The sequence below is a fragment of the Prunus mume genome, linkage group LG3, assembly GCF_029339155.1.
Source record: "Prunus mume cultivar Tortuosa linkage group LG3, ASM2933915v1, whole genome shotgun sequence".
Lineage (NCBI taxonomy): Eukaryota > Viridiplantae > Streptophyta > Magnoliopsida > Rosales > Rosaceae > Prunus > Prunus mume.
In genome coordinates, this window is record NC_142700.1 from 18376538 (window position 1) to 18395736 (window position 19199).

The window sequence follows — 19199 nt, forward strand, 5'->3', positions numbered from 1 at the left end:
AAATTGGTAAGGGATGTTACCATTCTAAGTGCTAGAATATGGGTGGGTAATCACATGACAATATGATCGTCTACACTTAGAACATGTATCAGACCCAAAAAAAAAAAAAAAAAAACTTAGAACGTGTCATTTTAGAAATTGGATCGACTGGTCTGTTGGGGGGCGAATGTTCTCTCTTTTATGATTTAAAATCTGTCCGAACTGAAACCAACCGAAATTGTTCACTTCAAGTTTTTGTTTTCATTTTTATTACTCCTTCCCATCCTCTCCTCTCATCTTCACTCTCAATTCCATCTTCTCATTACTACTTCCATTCTCCCTTTTTTGCATTTATACTCAAGCACAAAAATAAAAACTAAAAATTAAAAATTAAAAATGAAAATGGTTATCAAACGGCCCTTATTTTATCACTTACCATACATCCTCAAACAGCTGAATATTCCACCGTATTAGATCTAATATCAAATCTTCTTATGCAATGACTTGTAGCTCTAGTGGTTAAAAGTATTTATCCGTGCCTTCAATTGGTCATAGGTTCTGCTATATATAAGGCTCGAGCTAGTAAAGATTTGAGTTTATAAACTCTGGGTAACTACAAAATCTCTGTTTCAGTTCACAATTTGCATTGTACATTTGCAATCTTTTCATTTGATACTTACATAAACCATCCACATGTTTTGCAGGTGCACTATTCTCCCAGGCTAGCTCTTCTGTGCAGATGCCGCATCCATATATGGATTGGTGGTATTCTCTCAGACACAGACACTACTGGTACAACCCTTCATCTTTTGGGTTTGCTCCAATGAACTGAATGAAACAAGAGTAGAATGTAATTATGCGTTTTCTATTATATATGGCACATTATTTTTGGTTCTGCTGGTTGAATTTAGAGTAAATTGCTATTTGCCGGCTCCATAATTCATAAACAATTTTCACAAAAGAGAGCAATTTCAGCACCTTTAGTCAGCTACTTACTTTGTTGGCTTTAATTTTTTTTTCATTTGAATGTTTCTTTACAACAATTTGAGACACACAACCAAGTTCCTACGCTAAGATAGTGACCTCTAACCAATCCCCAGTGTCGTGATTTATTGGCTGGTTAATTAAAACCTTTTGCCTCAATCTTTCTGGGGAAGAGTTTATTGAAGATTGCTCCTTTGCAGCTTCATCATATATATCTTATACAGTTTACTTTATTTTCTTCGTAAGGCAATCAACTTATTTGTCCTTTTCTATCAGTCATTTAAATTTGACTATTGACTAATTCCAAGTAAAACCTCAGACTGTTTTTGTTTTTAATCCAATAAATTCTCATGACCAATCAGTTGAGTTGTGGAAGATTGTTTACTTCTGCTACAAGTTTGGTTACAAGTAGGTTACTCAAAGGTTATAAATGGGTTCCATCTGAGTTAGTTCTTTCATAAATTTTTATGCAAAGCAATAGCAAGAAGATGACTGACAAGGTGGTTGTGCCCATTGCCTATAAGGTAGCAGGCCGAGCTCGAGCTACTCATGTGTTTCTGTTGCTTATGTTAACCCAATTGTTTGTTATGGCAGCAGAGGCAAATACTCAGGACTGTAAGTTTTGTTCATTTACTGTGTCATTTTTTTTTATAGTGCAGCTGATCAGGTTTTCTTCCTTAGTGTTGGTAGTTAGAAGTTAGAACCATTAGCTGTTTCCCCTGTTATACCAAAAAAAAAAAAAAAAAAACAATGAACCATTTAGCCTTGAAGATTACTTCAGTGTAATTAATTATTTAATTTCAATTGGTTTTGTTTTGGGAGGAATGGGGTTTAACGGGAGTATCTGTCGCATATTAGTGATAATAACCTTGGAAATATCTCTCCAGACAAAGGTTTTGTTAACTATTGTAATCTTGTATATGTAACTCTTCTTCTCCACAAGACTTAAGTGACAATGCATAAAGGTTGGATTAGCATAAGAGTTATAGAGGTGTGTTTCAAGTCATTTGTCCATGGAGGTTGGTCCAATATTGTCTAAATGGTTTTGAATTTTATGGTGATGATTGTTTTGAGCAATTTTGAAGAAGTTAATAGACTTTATGTTGTTTGAGTTTCTGAAGCAGTTGTTAGGTGTAATCCTGTTTGATATATTGCTTCAGTAAATCCGAATCCTTTCAAAATTAAAGCTAGTCACAATCATATGAGTGCTGTAGTTCTAATGGCAGTCAACGGATTCTAGTAGTATGGTATTTCAGCTTTGACAAATTTCTGATGCAGTTTCTGCTCTGATGATTCTAATGCAAGAGTGGGGCATTAGACCTCCCAGTTGGGTTGGTTCAGATCCTTGTGCTGAGGGCTGGGAAGGTATTGCGTGCTCCAATTCACGTGTTACCTCCATGTAAGTTCTTGATCTGTTCCCACCTTTTTAATGTTCGTGGAAGCACTTGGTTCCATTTATTTATTTTTTATTTTTGACAATGTTATCTGACTTCTTTAATTTCAGAATGTTGGCAAACAGGGGTTTGACAAGGTCAGCTACCTAGCGCAATCCAGTTGTTATCTGAGCTAGAGATTCTGTAGGTCTTCTATTTCCACTTTGCACCTTACACTAGTTATGGTACATTGATTTACGCCTAATCTGTCATTCCATAATATAGCACTGGAGTGCCAGATATTTCAAGGTTCAGTGCTCAATATGTGGCACTGACTGTCTTTGGATCATCATTGCTAAAATATTTGAAGTATACTTAATCAATGCTTCAACTATTTGATGCAATTGTTGGAAAAGAAAAAGATTTCTGAATTAGTCCAACTCATTTCTCATACAGGAATCTGTCTTTGAACAAGGGCCTGACAGGACCACTTCCAACATCACTTGGAAATTTGACGAAACTAGTATACTTGTAATTGAAAAAGAAAGGAATTTTGCTTTCTCCTCTATTGTAATTATGGATGTGGTATGTGATCATTTATCCTCCTAATTATTTTGTTGCCTTGTTCTTTGCATGCCAGAGTCCTGGCTGGTTGCAGTTTCTCTAGTGCTATTCCAGGCACAATAGGATCTCTAGAGCAGCTATTATATCTGTAAGGCTATCGATCTTCCCACCCCTATCTTTTTTAATCTGCAATCGTTTTCTTGAAGCCTCCTGCTTTTGATGCTGTTGTATGTCTGGGCAAGATATGTACCACTAAACTCTGAATTCTTCATTTATGTTCTACTGCAGAGATCTGAATAACAATAGATTGAGTGACCAGATTCCGCCTTCCATTGGTAGTCTGTCCAATCTAAACTATCTGGACCTAACTGGAAACAAACTTAATGGATACATCCCAGTCTCTAGTGGGACTACACCTGGTCTTGATATGCTACATAATGCAGAACACTTGTATGTCAACTCTCGTTAGTAATTTTGAGCAGATTAGCTTGTCCTAACCATGGAGCTCTCTACCATCTGTGTCCATCTGATTTTTTATTGTCTTTAAATGCAGTCATTTTGGAGGGAATCAGCCTCTCAGGCAAAGTTCCACCTGAACTTTTCACCTCAAAGATGGTTCTGAAACACTTGTAAGTTTTGTTAAAGGTTCATGTGCTACAAGGTATAATAGTCTCTCCTTAGTAGCACGTATAGATTTTAATGGGTACTGCTTATGCTTTTGTTAACGAAAAGTGAAATGTCTAAGATATGAAAAATGAGGCATGGAAGCCTTTTTATCTTGAAATCTCATTTGCTAAAGGAAACTGTGAGAGAATAGAATCCACCTGCCACTTCGATTTTATCACATTACTGTGCTTATTGTGTAGTTTTGGCCTCTATAAAATAGAGCCATTATGATTCATGGTAGGCTTGACTTTTTATGGATAAGATCTTCATTTCTCTCTGTTTCTGGATTTAAGTTCTTCCACTTATTTACCCTTGCTCTTTTGTATCCTCCTCTTCCTTATCTAGTTTATTTCTTAGTTAATCCCTCCTGGGTTCTACATCCGAAATAGATTACTTGATCTGCTTGAATACTTTTATCCATTCAGGCTTTTGGACAACAATAATCTAACTGGCAGAATCCCTTCTACAATTGGCAATGTGCAGACTCTGCTGACAGTGTGAGTATCAATGCCATATCCTCAAGTGGATTTATACAAAGATTATTGTGGCTGTGGTCTGTCTAAATTTAGTGGCACTGGACATATTATATATATGTGTGTGTGTGTGTGTGTGTGTGTGTGTGTGTGTGTGTGTTTGTGTACAAATATATATCTTGTTCTTGTACAGACGCCTTGACCGGAATTCATTAAGTGGGCATGTGCCTTCTAGCCTCAACAATCTTTCAAACATGGCCGAATTGTAAGCATACACAGCATACCAATTGAAGAATTTACATTATATTCTAGGAAAGTTTTGAACATCTTGTTTAGAGATTCAATTTACTAAGAGAGACAAGTGGTAATCTGTTTTCAGGCACTTGTCCAACAATAAGCTGACTGGCCCCATGCCCAGTCTTACTGGCATGGATCTCCTCTAACTATGTGTAAGTATCCAATGGTGTTGCTGGTTTTACGAGTTCTGCTTTATTTTTTAACTGTGTACTTCACAACAAATGACGATAAGTTATCCATCAATCATTTCCCTTAAAGAAAACATTAGTTGCACAGTCATGTTCTATGAGAAATGAAATCCATATTCAATCTTATTCATATCACTTTCATGGTCCTTGACTGAATTTAATCTGCAGGGATATGAGCAATAATACTTTTGATGTGTCAGATGTCCCTGATTGGTTTTCAACCTTACAGTCTTTGACAACATTGTACGTTTCATTACCTCCTCCATATACCTCTGAATGTTTGTGTGTAGATGTGCGTGTGTCAAGAAAAAGACAAAGGGTGGTTAAGTGCTCAGAATGAACTGACCTATCAACCTTGTATGGCAGAATGATGGAAAACACAGGACTTCAAGGAAAAGTTCCCCAAGCGCTATTCAGCTTTTCCAACTTACAGACAGTGTGAGTATCATACTGATATATAGTAGCACCACATTCAAGAATGAATGTTGCAAGAATCTTAATGGCTTTAATTTCGATCATGGGCTCTGGGGCCAAAGAAGAGAACACACAGGAGTTTAGTACTCTATATATATATCATATATAATGAACTCTAGGCTTTCGTATTTATACTGATGGTTATAAAATCATATTAACCTTCGACAGGGTACTAAGGAACAACCATCTCAATGGCTTATTGGATATTGGAACCATTTATAGCGACCAATTGCAACTAATTGATTTGGAGAACAACTTCATTCTTAATCTTATGCACAAGTGGAGGGTCCAATTATACACTCATGTAAGCAACAGCTTTCATACATAACTTCTGTTCTGTCTTTAGGGTCTTGAAGAACTGGATATTTGATTACTTGTTGAAGGTCAATTTTTAAGATGTACCGCCTTTTTACATTTAGCTTAGTTAATCCTCCATTATCTTTTGCAGACTTCTTGGTAATCCAATTTGTGACAAGACAAACATGGAAAAGAAATACTGCATTGACTCTCGATCAGATTCCTCATATTCGATGCCACCAAGTAACTGCGAGGATGTTGCCTGTAGCTCGGGTGAAGTATTAAGCCCCAATTGTAAATGTGCACATCCCTTCAAAGCAACTCTAGTCGTCTTATTTGGTTCCTTCTCAAACTTAGGAAACTTTAGTTATTACACAGCTCTGCAGGCCACTCTTATGCAATCTTTTCATTCCTACAACCTTCATGTGGACTCTGTTTCTGTGAGTTATCCTACCTGGAGCTCATCTTATTATCTTCAACTGATGCTAGAAGTTTTCCCATCTGGTGAAGATCGCTTTAATGAAACAGGAGCTTCAGCTCTTGCATCTGTGCTTAGCCAACCAAACTCTCCCGCGTCCAGAACGATTTTGGACCCTACATTGTTGTATTCTATTATGGAAAATCTGGAGGTAACTCTGAATATCTGATCGAAACTTGGAAATATTCATTGTAGTTCTACTTGAAAAGTGGCAATATAACTCCAATCTTATAATTAATGACACATCGCTCTTTCTGTTTCTCATAATTCTGAGGTGCCTACAGGATCAAATAAAGGCCTTGGTAATTGGTGCAGCAGTTGGTGGTTCTGCACTTCTAATATTAGTAGCCCTAGTAGGCGTTTATGCTTTCCAACACAAAAGGAAAGCAAATGAGCCATGGAGCAGATCAATTCCTTTGGTGAGATGGTCCCATTCATAACTCAAAAAAAGGTAGAGAAAAATTTGAAACAGCCTTGGCACTTTTGTTTCGCTATGAAGAAGCAGTATGCATTAAATTGATTTCCTGTCATACAATGCAGCAAACTTGGAATTCAAATATCAGTGGCAGTGTTCCTCAGTTAAAAGGAGCAAGGTTGTTCTCTTTTGAAGAGCTTATGAAGTACACCAACTGTTTTTCGGAGGCTAATGATATTGGATCTGGAGGTTATGGCAAGGTTAACTTTGATTATCTTTGCTAGCTGTAAATGGTTGGAGGTCATGACTGTGCCAAGGCCATAGCTACCAGGGCAGCATGAAATTAATTTGTTATTTTTCATTATACTTTTCTAAATATTATTTCCTTTTACGTATAAGGTCAAATTTATAATTAAAATTTTTATAAACTGCGACAAAGAGAAGCACAATCAGCATGTAGCTCTTTTTTTCTCGTTCTCTTATGCTGACTGGCTTTGCATACATCTCATTCAGACCCCAACCACTAAACTCCAATCCTCATATGCATTTTTTTGGAAAATCTCTCTAAGAAATCAAATATCAAGAATGAACTCAAAGTAATTATAAAGTACAAGAGGTGCTAGACAGTTAAAAATATATGTTTTGGTAACATTGTACAGGTATATCTGGGAATTCTTCCGACAGGCCTAATGGTTGCCATTAAAAGAGCTAAAAGGGAATCTATGCAGGGTGGGATTGAGTTCAAAGCTGGAGGTTGAGCTTCTATCAAGAGTACATCATAAGAATCTTGTCAGCCTTGTTGGTTTTTGTTTGGAGCAAGATGAACAAATGTTGGTATATGAGTATGCTCCCAATGGAAATTTGCGGGATAGTCTTTCAGGTATTCGATAAAGTTCCTCACCTTTGAATGTGAATTTAGAACCTTTTGATGGTTCAATTTCTTACTTTGTTGATTAACACATATAATGTGTATTTTTATTTACTTTTCATAGCAATTAATAAAGACTGATGCATTAAGAGAAAGATTGTGCACTTCATTAGTGTGACTCCATACGAGAGACAAACCTGATTTTATGTTCACCAGAAAAGAAAGGCCTGGAGATGAATCCAAATGTTAATTAGCTTTAAGATTTAAGGGAGGGGTTTGGTTATCCTATGCCTTACCCCCTGAATTTGATTCTAGATCCTAGTTTTGGATTTTATCTGGTGTCACTTTGGTGTCTTGTCAGAATCAGTGGCCAATTTTCTTCGCTTCCTTAAGCCAAACAAGCATCATACCTTAGGAGACTTTAGAGATCTCACTTTAGGAAGTACACATTGATCTATATAAGTGGAACAAAAATTTATCTCTTATGTGATAATTTGAAACTCTGATACCTAGAAACAATTGGTTCAATTTTCTTAAATGTGATAAATTAGAAAATATCTACACAGGAAAGTCAGGAGTGTGGTTAGACTGGAAGAGGAGGCTTAAAGTAGCTCTTGGTGCAGCAAGAGGTCTGGCATATCTTCATGAACATGCAAACCCTTCCATTATACACCGGGACATTAAACCAAACAACATCCTACTTGATAAAGATTTAAATGCAAAAGTTGCTGACTTTGGCCTCTCCAAGTCAATGGTCGATAGTGGAACGCATCACGTGACTACTCAAGTTAAAGGGACAATGGTCAGTATCGCAAAACTTCAGAACCCTGCCAAAATAGTGGCATTTTTTCTTCTTCTGTAGCATGTGTTTTTCAGCAAAATAACGCAAGTCTCATGAGCTGCATTTGATAATAGGGAAGAACCATATTACAATGAAGAATCAAAACAGGATTTCATAAAACAAGCACTGTCGGTCATCATTAGGCTTGAATTTAGTGACAAATTTCTAGTTCAAGACTGCAAAATCTATCAAAAATGACCATTTCATGTCTCCGAATTCTAGGAAACAATGACCCTTGAACTCTAAATCAATATTAAGACAAGCATTTACTTTATTCAAAGCAATCATCCTAAATTATGACCGAGTATTTGATGTTCTTTATTGGTATAGGGCTACTTGGATCCTGAATATTACATGACTCAACAGTTGACTGAGAAGAGTGATGTTTATAGTTTTGGTGTGGTGATGTTGGAGTTGATAACTGCTAGACAGCCAATAGAGCGAGGCAAGTATGTAGTGAGAGTGGTTCAGATGGCAATGGATAAGACAAAAGATTTGTACAACCTTCAGAAAATTCTTGACCCAGCCATTGGTTTGGGAAGAGAGCTGAAAGGTTTGGAAAACTTTGTTGATTTGGCAATGTTGTGTTTAGAAGACTTGCAAGCTAAAAGACCTAGAATGGGGGAAGTGGTGAAAGAGATCGAGAACATAATACAGCTTGCTGCTTTGAACACCAGTGATATTTCAGCATCAACTTCAGGGAGTTCTGAGGATGTGAATAAGGACCTACAAAGAGGGGTTTTCAACCTACAAAGATAGAGGCACTGAGATGATATACATTTAGAATAATGTTGAAGTGGTACGGTTTGGGTTGCTCTGTGAATATCAATTACTTTGGTTAGGTGAATTTTCAGATGTTTGCAGTAAGTCCAGCATCAACATATATATGTATATATGTATCTTTTAGGTTGGTCAGTGTTCCTAATGTTCATAACTATAATATTTAAGAACAATTTCATGCCATTTTGGTTATCCTTTATTACCTTTGTATCCATTTGAGGTTTTTTTTCAGTGGCATCACTTTGGTGTCTGTTATCAGATATAAGTGGTCAATTTTCTTCACTTTGCTAAGCTAAACAAACTATCACACCATACACACTTTAGAGAGCTTACTTTGTTAATTTGTCCAGTGATCACTTTGGTGTCTGTTATCAGATATACCTGGCCAATTTCCCTCTTCATTTTTTGTTGTTGTTGGAGCTCTGCAAACAGAAGCTATTTTGTGTTGTCAGCAAAAAGGACGCAAAATTGCCAGAAAGAATTGGAGGGAAAATTAGGATATATGAACGTATAGTCTTACCAAAAACAAATTAGCACAGTTCTTAAACTGAGCTGAGCTTTTTTTTTCGCTGATTGGCTCTTCTTCTTCTCTCTCTCGCCATTGGCTCTGTCAATCAGCTACTGTCACCTCACCAAGCCACCCCAGATCTTAAAAGGTATTTTCTTTTTCAGAATGGGTTCAAATTTCTTAGGCTTTTGGCATTGTTGTGAATGTAGTAAGCCTAAGAGCTGTCGATTTCATAAGAAAATGCCTAAATTTTTCATGTCATAACGCAACGGATGGGTTTACTGTTTTTGTCTATTGGCAATGTTTAGTCTCTTTAGTTTCTATATGTTTCATGGACTTGTTTCATTGTGTTTCACCTTTTTGGATTATTTCTAATAAGTTTTTACCTACAAATGCATATAATTCTAAAGTTCTGTGAAATTCTTTGCAACTTTCCATAACCTTTAAAATTCATGATTTCTTTTTCATCATAAGATGTTTTCTGTGTTTTGTTTGGTATACAAAAATTTCTAGATAATTTATGATTGTTTTTGTAGATAATTTCTTTGTTAATTTCCAGTTGATGAAATGGGAGAACCTCAAATGGGAGACCTACCCACATCAAATCCCGTGATTGAACTGGAAGGGGATGAATTTTGGCCACTTTCTGGGAAACCCTTTTTTGATGTGGTTCTCACGAAAACAACTATCAAACTCCTGTCCCAACTGGTAAATTATCCCCTAATTTCCCATGTTTAAATGGTGGTGAGACTTCCTCCTATGTCAATTTCTTAACTATTAGTGCTAGTCTACATGATCATAGTTGCCAATTTTATTACATAATTAAATCGTTTGATATCTATCTCATAATTATTGTCAATTGATCATTGCAATGAAGTAACAATTTGTGTGATGAGCGTAATGCATGAGAAATTTGCACATACATCTTAATTTTAAATAAAGGATTGCCTTGTTCAAGCGAAAAATAATTTGGCTATTGCTGAAACTTTCTTTTCTTTGAAATTGTAGGCAATAATGTTGTGCATTAATTGCTAATTCTCTAATTTGGGATTATCATTTTCTTCGCTTTAATTAGTCTAATTTGTTGAAATAATCATTTGTTCGAGCTGTTGGTCCTAGGCAAATTTAGTGCAACACTACCTTCCTGTTCAATCCCTATAGTTCTCACATTTCGAGGGCAAGAGCTGAGAGATGATATATCATGGATCATTCAGTCATAAAAGGCTTGATAACTGGAGAGCATTTGCCATTGACAACAAGTTGGAGATGCATGTTATGTTTGAACAACTTGCAGCTGTACTAGGCTAGTATTCAGAGTCCAAATTCTTAGAGGTGACATCTCATTTGAATTTCTAGACAAGCTCGATGGTGATAATGTAGATGCACCAATTGTTCTCGAATAGTATATGCCATATTGTCTTTTATTGAATATTGTCAATTTCCCGAATGAGATTACTTTCGGGAGCTAATATGCTTTGAATTTGATGGAACTCTAGCAGAGCCAATTAAGGATGTGATAATTGTAATGATTTTGAGTCCATGTGTTCCAGTCTAGGACTTATGGTGTCATTTGACACAATACTCTAGTAACATGAGTATCTATTATTGTTCGGATACCTTTAAAGAACGTAATTTAGTAGTGTACATTCTAACAATCCTCTTTAATAATTTTGTACCATTCAACTGACATGCTTCTCAAAATGCATCAAGTAAGCTGAGGAATGATTTATGAAGGTCTCATAATCTACTATAGTAATTGTACTATTTGTTTTCTGATGAGTGAGAAGGTTTTATGTGGCCATCACGGTTTATTGCTTGAAGGAATGCATTTTCCCGAATTAAATTCTGATGTAACTGAACGAGAATGGCACCCATATATTAAAAGTTAAAACTCTAGGCTCTCTATTTAGTCTATCCTAAATCTAATTAAGTTGTCTCCCAGCCAACTTTAGACAAGAATGTCTACGTTTTTTAATATTAGTTAGATGTAATGAATAGGAGCTCAAAGAGAACAAAAAAAAAGCTGTCTGTTTGAACTCCTGTTCATTGCAGTAGTTTACATATAGTAAAAGTTGAACGGGTTCATAAGGTTTGGTAAGGTTAGGATTAGGGTAGATGATGAACTAGATCACATTCCAATGTACCAGAAAAAAAAAGAGCCTGGTTCTTGCATTCCTGTTTTCGTTGTTCACATATTTCTGTAAATTTATGTTGAAGTATCTATTCTTGTAACCACTTAACTACTTCTACTATTGAAGTTTCAAATTCACAATCCTGCTTGCACAGCTTTCCATCAACATACTAAAACTGAATAATGTTGACTATTATTGTATCCAAGACCATCAGGGATTAGGGCCCGTTTGGTTCAAGCAAAATTTCCTTAGTCCTTTTTCTGTTGAAACAAAGCCCAAGTCTTTTCCGCCTTCCGTCCCGTGTTTCCCTGCTAATTGGCTCACTCCTATATGGCCTTCTTGCAGCTCTGATGTATGATTCCAATGAAGGAAGCTCAACAATCCGGGTGAGCTTATTGAAGGAAGCAACATTGTGCATGGGTAGGTCATGCTATAGGCAAACATTCATATGGTGGGGTTGTATTTCAATAGTAGGGTTAGCTTCAAGCTTATTGCTATTCCTATGGACCAGGACTGCTTACAACTGCTTTGAGTGGAACAGAAATCGGACAAGAGTTACGCAGGAAATCCGGGGCAGCTGAGAGTAAATGACCAATGAAGGAGCATGAAGAGTATAATGTGACTAGAGAACTAGTCAGGGAACTGTATTCAAGTGATTGTGAAATCTGACCAAGATTGTTCCTATAGGCCAACCCAATTGTTCCCCCACAAAAATATGCCGCATAGTATAGCCAAAAATCTCATCGGCCTACAAAAAGCTTAGTTGAGTGCTCTTCACCTAGCACTATCAACCTGTCTTTCTCCATCACCTTCCCAAAACATGCGAAACACCTGAAAATGCCTTCCGTGTCTATCATCCCATGCAAATTAGCATTTGTGGCACTTGTGGCATTAGTGCTTTCACTTCCTGCAATGAGTTCTTTGTGGAGCTCAAGATCGTCAGGGTCAACCAAATTGAAGATGAGTTGTCCGAAGGGAAGCTTGAGGGGAAGTTTCTACAAGCCCACTCACGAGCAGATGCAATGCCAGGCAGACTAGGTAGGATCAGGAGAAAAAGAGCACCAACTAAGAGCATCCGAGCTTTCGAAACATGTGAGGATAGGGAGTTGAGGGAGGAGATTGGGAGTTGAGTATCCGAGCTTTCTTTTTGCTGAGAAGTCCCATGCAAATTCTTCCATATAAAAACGTCAAGAAAAATTAATTCAATTTTCTCATAATTAAGGGTAATAATGTTTTAAATGATCAACCTCAATATATATAATTTTTCAACGAAGTTCTGTACCATGACTTTCAGGGACACTTTGACCACAGGCCTTTGATAACTCCAGAGTAAAATAAATCCTCCTGATATAAAATAACTTTTGTTTCCAGAGCTCCAACAAGTCTTTTGATCTCCAAAACTTCAACATCATTAAGAAAAAAAAAAAAATAAGAAGAGAAAATGGCCACTAATATATGATAGACAACGAAGTGATCCCTGGACAAATTAACAAAGTAAGCTCTCTAAAGTGTGTATATTTGGCTACTTGCATTTTGATCTTTAAATTTTTTATGACAGACATCAAAGTGATCCGGCTATCGACAAAACCAAAGAACCTGCATTTTCTATATTCCTTGTAGAAACATACATAAATTTAATCTAATTTCAACCCAATGAAGAAAAAGATTAATTGATTGTAAACGTGGTACATGTACATTACTTAATTGGTCAATCTATGATGACCATATTAGCTTCACTACTTGCAGTAGTAGTGTTCTCCATTCCCATAAACTGTGCTGTGGAAGATTGCGGCGGACCATCATCACAGTCAATCAAGTGGATGAGTAACTCATAATCAATCGAGAAGTCGAGCGCATTGACTTGGTCTTCTTCACTACCAAATGGACTAGGCCAATGTCCAATATTATTGTCAGTGAGGCCCAGGCCTTGTTGAGTCTCATAAACATCTGACGCCATCTCTTGGTTACAAACTACGTGCGATCCCAAGGCTTGTTCCGTGAATGATTGTGCGGTGTCCAAATGTGAGAAATCGCTCATTAGGGCATTGCCCATCACCGCCACCATGAAATTGGCTGACGTCATCAGTATAGTTTGCCCTAGCTTGGGAAGAGACCACAGTTGTTGGGTGAAGCAAAAGAGCTGTCCGGCTGAGATTGAGTGAGTTCAGTTGGCAAGTATGAAACACTCCCACCAACTCCAGTAGCCTCAGACATGGGAGTGCAATTACCAATAAGTTCCTCAAACCTAGTCACTTGTTGCGGCCTTTGCCTCTTATTTTGAGATTGTACTGGAGTGTCTGTTTCATTATCCTCTTCTGCAGTTCTCAACTTTCTCTTCCCCTTGTCGTTCTTTCGAATCCGGCATAGCACAAACTGATTGGTTGAGTTTGGTTTGGGCTTCACCAATGAAGGGTGAAGGATGTACTCGTGCATAATCCAGCAACCGTCTTGAACAGATTTAGGGTTTTCATAATGAAACCTTTTCCATATACCTAAATCGTTCTCCTCATTCTTCGGATCACTGACTGTGGTCCCTGAGTTCTCACCTTTCCATGTCCCGGACCCTATCGTGCGAGCCACGCGGGAGTCCTTGTCACTCAGGCTCTTCAATTTGGTGAAGAAATAAAGGTCTTCACCTTTGGCTAAGTTGTGTCCGCCATATTCATGCCATATATCCCATGGCTCTATCTTACCATAAAGATCCATTTCTGGAATAACATTTTCATACATAAAGGATGTGCCACGAACCTTGTTAAGAAGATAATATCCCAATAACTGATCATCTCTTGGACGAAATTTAAAACCGACTGGAAGATTAACAACAGACGCACAAGGTGCCATATATAAGCTATGTAGCAGGTTCCTCTTCGACTTTTGTTGAGAAGAGAAGATTAAAGATGATCTAGGTGTCTCGGAATGGAAAGAAAATGAGTATGTAGGCTAGTTCGGCAGAGAGAGGGTGTTGGTGATGGATTCTTTAATATGGAGGAGACGATTCTGTAATGAGTTTCTTGGGGTTCTGTGAGAGTCTTCTTCCTTCCATTCCTATATATATGAGAGTATTAGGGCAATTGGAAGCTATACCTTATACGGGGAGGATTTGTGTTGTGATATCCATCCGGGATTTATGGAGAAGATATACATCACCAAATTTTAATTCCCTAACCACCCTTTCTCCTTCTTCCACTTCAAACCCTAAAAAATAAAACCAAAGGAAGAAAGGTTATATTCAGGTGGATACCGCGTGCATTAAAAAATAAATATATAACTGTTTAAAATTTAAATTAATTTTAAAAAAAACTCAAAAATTAAGAAAAATCAGCTTCAACACCCAAAAAAATACATCCCTCTCTAGATCATCCATCTACCTCAAATTAAATGCATTTTCAATTTTATATTTGTCGGACTAGAAATTTCGTATCCTCCAACAAACATTCTTCTAATCCATGCTTGAAATACCATATTCACTTGCTAAAATAGCAAATTTGTTTTATAAAATATGAAAGCCACGACAAATTGTAAAAGTCTATTCTCATCGTGTGGTATGGCATAAAGATACGATATGATGAAAATGCATGTGTTCGTGGTAATTTGTAGAACCATAAAAAACCAAGACAATATTTTTCTTTGACTTGTGTCCTATTGTAGCTTGGAGGGATAGTGCGTCCATTACTTCTCAATTTTGTTTTATTGTTAACTTCTTAACTAATGGTGCCAGTCTACATGATCATAGTTGCCAATTTTATTACATAATTAAATCGTTTGATATCTATCTCATAATTATTGTCAATTGATCATTGCAATGAAGTAACTATTTGTGTGATGAGCGTAATGCATGAGCAATTTGCACATACATCTTAATTTTAAATAAAGGGTTGCCTTGTTCAAGTGAAAAATAATCTGGCTACTGCTGAAACTTTCTTTTCTTTGAAATTGTAGGCAATAATGTTGTGCATTAATTGCTAATTCTCTAATTTGGGATTATCATTTTCTTCGCTTTAATTAGTCTAATTTGTTGAAATAATCATTTGTTCGAGCTGGTGGTCCTAGGCAAATTTAGTGCAACACCACCTTCTTGTTCAATCCCTATAGTTCTCACATTTCGGGGCAAGAACTGGGAGATGATATATCATGGATCATCCAGTCGTAAAAGGCTTGATAATTGGAGAGCATTTGCCATTGACAACAATTTGAAGGTTGGAGATACATTTGTGTTTGAACAACTGGAGTGCAGCTATACTAGGCTAGTATTCAGAGTCCAAATTCTCAAAGGTGACATCCCATCTGAATTTCTAGACAAGCTCGATGGTGATAATGTAGATGCACTAATTGTTCTCAAATAGTATATGTCGTATTGTCTTTTACTGTATATTGTCAATTTCCTGAATGAGATTACTTTCGGGAGCTAATATGATTTGAATTTGATGGAACTCTAGCAGAGCCAATTAAGGATGTGATAATTGTAATGATTTTGAGTCCATGTGTTCCAGTCTAGGACTTATGGTGTCATTTGACACGATACTTTAGTAACATGAGTATCTATTATTGTTCGGATACCTTTAAAGAACGTAATTTAGTAGTGTACATTCTAACAATCCTCTTTAATAATTTTGTACCATTCAACTGACATGCTTCTCAAAATGCATCAAGTAAGCTAAGGAATGAGTTCATAAGGTCTCATAATCTACTATAGTAATTGTACTATCTGTTTTCTGATGAGTGGGAAGGTTTTATGTGGCTATCACAGTTCATTGCTTGAAGGACTGTATTTTCCTGAATTAAATTCTGATGCAACTGAATGAGAATGGCACCCATATATTAAAAGTCAAAACTCTAGGCTCTCTGTTTAGTCTATATGCTAAATCTAATTAAGTTGTCTCCCAGCCAACTTTAGACAAGAATAATGTCTAGGTTTTTTAATATTAGTTAGATGTAATGAATAGGAGCTCAAAGAGAACAAAAAAAAGCTGTCTGTTTGAACTCCTGTTCATTGCAGTAGTTTACATAGTAAAAGTTGAACCGGTTCATAAGGTTTGGTAGGGTTAGGATTAGGGTAGATGATGAACTAGATCACATTCCAATGTACCAGAAAAAAAAGCCTGGTTCTTGCATTCCTGTTTTCGTTGTTCACATATTTCTGTAAATTTATGTTGAAGTATCTATTCTTGCAACCACTTAACTACTTGTACTATTGAAGTTTCAAATTCACAATCCTGCTTGCACAGCTTTCCATCAACATACTAAAACTGAATAATGTTGACTACTATTGTATCCAAGACCATCAGGGATTAGGGCCCGTTTGGTTCAAGCGAAATTTCCTTAGTCCTTTTTCTGTGAAACAAACCCAAGTCTTTTCCGCCTTCCATCCCGTGTTTCCCTGCTAATTGGCTCACTCCTATATGGCCTTCTTGCAGCTCTGATGTATGATTCCAATGAAGGAAGCTCAACAATCCGGGTGAGCTTATTAAAGGAAGCAACATTGTGCATGGGTAGGTCATGCTATAGGCAGACATTCATATGGTGGGGTTGTATTTCAATAGTAGGGTTAGCTTCAAGCTTATTGCTATTCCTATGGACCAGGACTAGGGCAATTGGAAGCTATACCTTATACGGGGAGGATTTGTGTTGTGATATCCATCCGGGATTTATGGAGAGGATATACATCACCAAATTTTAATTCCCTAACCACCCTTTCTCCTTCTTCCACTTCAAACCCTAAAAAATAAAACCAAAGGAAGAAAGGTTATATTCAGGTGGATACCGCGTGCATTAAAAAATAAATATATAACTGTTTAAAATTTAAATTAATTTTAAAAACAACTCAAAAATTAAGAAAAATCAGCTTCAACACCCAAAAAAATGCATCCCTCTCTAGATCATCCATCTATCTCAAATTAAATGCATTTTCAATTTTATATTTGTCGGACTAGAAATTTCGTATCCTCCAACTAACATTCTTCTAATCCATGCTTGAAATACCAAATTCACTTGCTAAAATAGCAAATTTGTTTTATAAAATATGAAAGCCACGACAAATTGTAAAAGTCTATTCTCATCGTGTGGTATGGCATAAAGATACGATATGATGAAAATGCATGTGTTCGTGGTAATTTGTAGAACCATAAAAGAACCAAGACAATATTTTTCTTTGACTTGTATCCTATTGTAGCTTGGAGGGAGAGTGCGTCCATTACTTCTCAATTTTGTTTTATTGTTAATTTCACACTACGGCACAAACTTTTGAAGAATAAATTTTCAGGGCCTCCGACAAACAATCTTCTAATTCTAATTCATGTGGGAGATAGAGGCCACCATATTTTCTTGCCAAAAAATTAATGAGTAGGAGGTTTCTATAAGAAAAAACTTTGATGCTCAAGTCAGTAGGTGTTTAAGAAAAACTTCGTTGCCATAAATTTCTATTGTGGTTGTGTGTTTAAGTGGCTTTCTATAGGCATTGAATTCTTGGGCTCAATACTCCATATTCCTCCTTTATATTCATGATGCACTCACAGATTAGAATTTTAGGAAAATTTGGTAACACTCAATAATATGGAAAATATTAAGGATATAATAAATGGGCTATTTATGTATTGGACTTAATCAACTGTTTTTAAATTTTTCTTAGCTTGGAGTCAATGGGCCTTGTCAAGGGCTTTAGGGGTTGTTTAATTTGTATTTTAAATTACATTAATACCCTTTTGTATTTTATACGGAGTGAAATCTGAGTCTCAGGTACACAAAATCACGCCCAACAACCTCAACTTTGGATTCAATCCCAAACGAAGACCACGAGGTCGCAACCACCACCACGAGATCGCAATCGTGGGCGGATTCTCAAAGCTCATAGCCAATGCTGGCGTTGAGGTTACTGATCTGATGAGGTCGAAGCTCCAGTCCGAAGACAAGGACACGGAGGACAACGATGAGAACGGAGGTCTCAATGATAGGATGCTAAGGGTGTTTTAGTCTTTTGCATTAGCAATTAATTGACTATATTAGGAGTTTAGTTAGTATTGTAAAGGGGGTTGAATTGTATTGTGTTTTGAGTAATAAAAATAGTATATTCTCTCTATACATTTGGGTTAAGGTCGAACGGGGTTCTCAATTTGGAGATTCTTGAGAAACGATCTAGGATTCTTTGTTAGGGCCCATGCCTTGTTTTCCAGCATTTACCTCTTTGGGAAACCACTTTTGTTGATGCTCTTTTTCGGAGAGGGTCAACTTAGAGATAGGGGGTTGTCCTTAGCAAGAGAAGGGTCTGGGCCTTGGTGAGGGCTAGCCTGCAGAAGACAAAAGCAGAGGAAGCGATCGTCAAGCTTCGGACACCGGTGTGGTGCCGGAAGGCTCTCCGATGCTGAGTCGGCTAGGTGTAGTGACTTTTGTAAAGTAACAGTAGTAGTGAGAGAGAGAAGTTACCTTTTTCTTGGTTACTGTTCCCCATTTATAGGGAAGTAAAAGTAGGAGGTTTGCACAAAGTTCCGATGTGGGACTTTGTGCAAGTTGCTGTGATGATGACACGTGTCTCCTGTGTTTTAGGTTTGGCGGTTCGGAGCTTCGGCAGGTGGTTGTCCCTTCGGAAGAGCATCTCCCTTTGGCAGGGAGGAAGACATGTCTCCTTGGTGTTCAATCACGCTTGGTTAATTATGGTGTAAACAGTAGTCCCCCAAGTTGTCAATCAAGAAGTGGCTTCTGGTTTGGGAACTTGTGAAGAGGTTGTGTATTTCAACCAAGCGTGTCAGCGTGGCGGGTGCCGAAGGTAGTCCCCTAGTCCCCAAGTTTGAAAACTAGAAGACACCTCTTTTTTTTTTTTCGGTCATAGGGGTGCGAAGGTGGCACGCCAAGATAGCTGCCGAAGGTAAGGTATGGCGTCACGGTACCTTCC

At 37.2% G+C, this 19199-nt stretch overlaps 1 protein-coding gene and 2 pseudogenes across 2 annotated transcripts; 2 read left to right on the forward strand and 1 right to left on the reverse strand.

The window, feature by feature from the left end:
* Positions 1-435: 435 nt before the first annotated feature.
* Positions 436-8959, forward strand: LOC103326624 (leucine-rich repeat receptor protein kinase HPCA1-like; annotated as a pseudogene). Its single transcript, XR_016125234.1, has 20 exons — positions 436-588; positions 684-1578; positions 2242-2362; positions 2468-2540; positions 2793-2867; positions 2977-3048; positions 3189-3350; positions 3454-3529; positions 3992-4063; positions 4233-4304; positions 4419-4488; positions 4693-4767; positions 4891-4962; positions 5167-5302; positions 5447-5924; positions 6058-6192; positions 6314-6448; positions 6848-7068; positions 7623-7858; positions 8228-8959. The product of XR_016125234.1 is annotated as a leucine-rich repeat receptor protein kinase HPCA1-like (transcript).
* Positions 8960-9129: 170 nt separating this feature from the next.
* On the forward strand, positions 9130-18283 carry LOC107880635 (B3 domain-containing protein Os04g0386900-like). The gene is made up of 4 exons (XM_089048750.1): positions 9130-9333; positions 9722-9893; positions 15355-15633; positions 18050-18283. The coding sequence occupies exons 2-4, from the start codon at positions 9753-9755 to the stop codon at positions 18281-18283; spliced, it is 654 nt and encodes a 217-aa protein (XP_088904876.1). The 5' UTR covers positions 9130-9333; positions 9722-9752.
* On the reverse strand, positions 12845-14315 carry LOC103326623 (uncharacterized; annotated as a pseudogene).
* Positions 18284-19199: the final 916 nt, after the last annotated feature.

Coding starts and splice junctions, on each gene's coding strand:
- LOC107880635 (XM_089048750.1), top strand. CDS start 9,753: ATGGGAGAACCTCAAATGGGAGACCTACCCACATCAAATCCCGTGATT. Junction 9,894..15,354: donor TCAAACTCCTGTCCCAACTG/GTAAATTATCCC, acceptor CATTTGTTCGAG/CTGGTGGTCCTAGGCAAATT. Junction 15,634..18,049: donor ACAAGCTCGATGGTGATAAT/GTAGATGCACTA, acceptor TCTGAGTCTCAG/GTACACAAAATCACGCCCAA.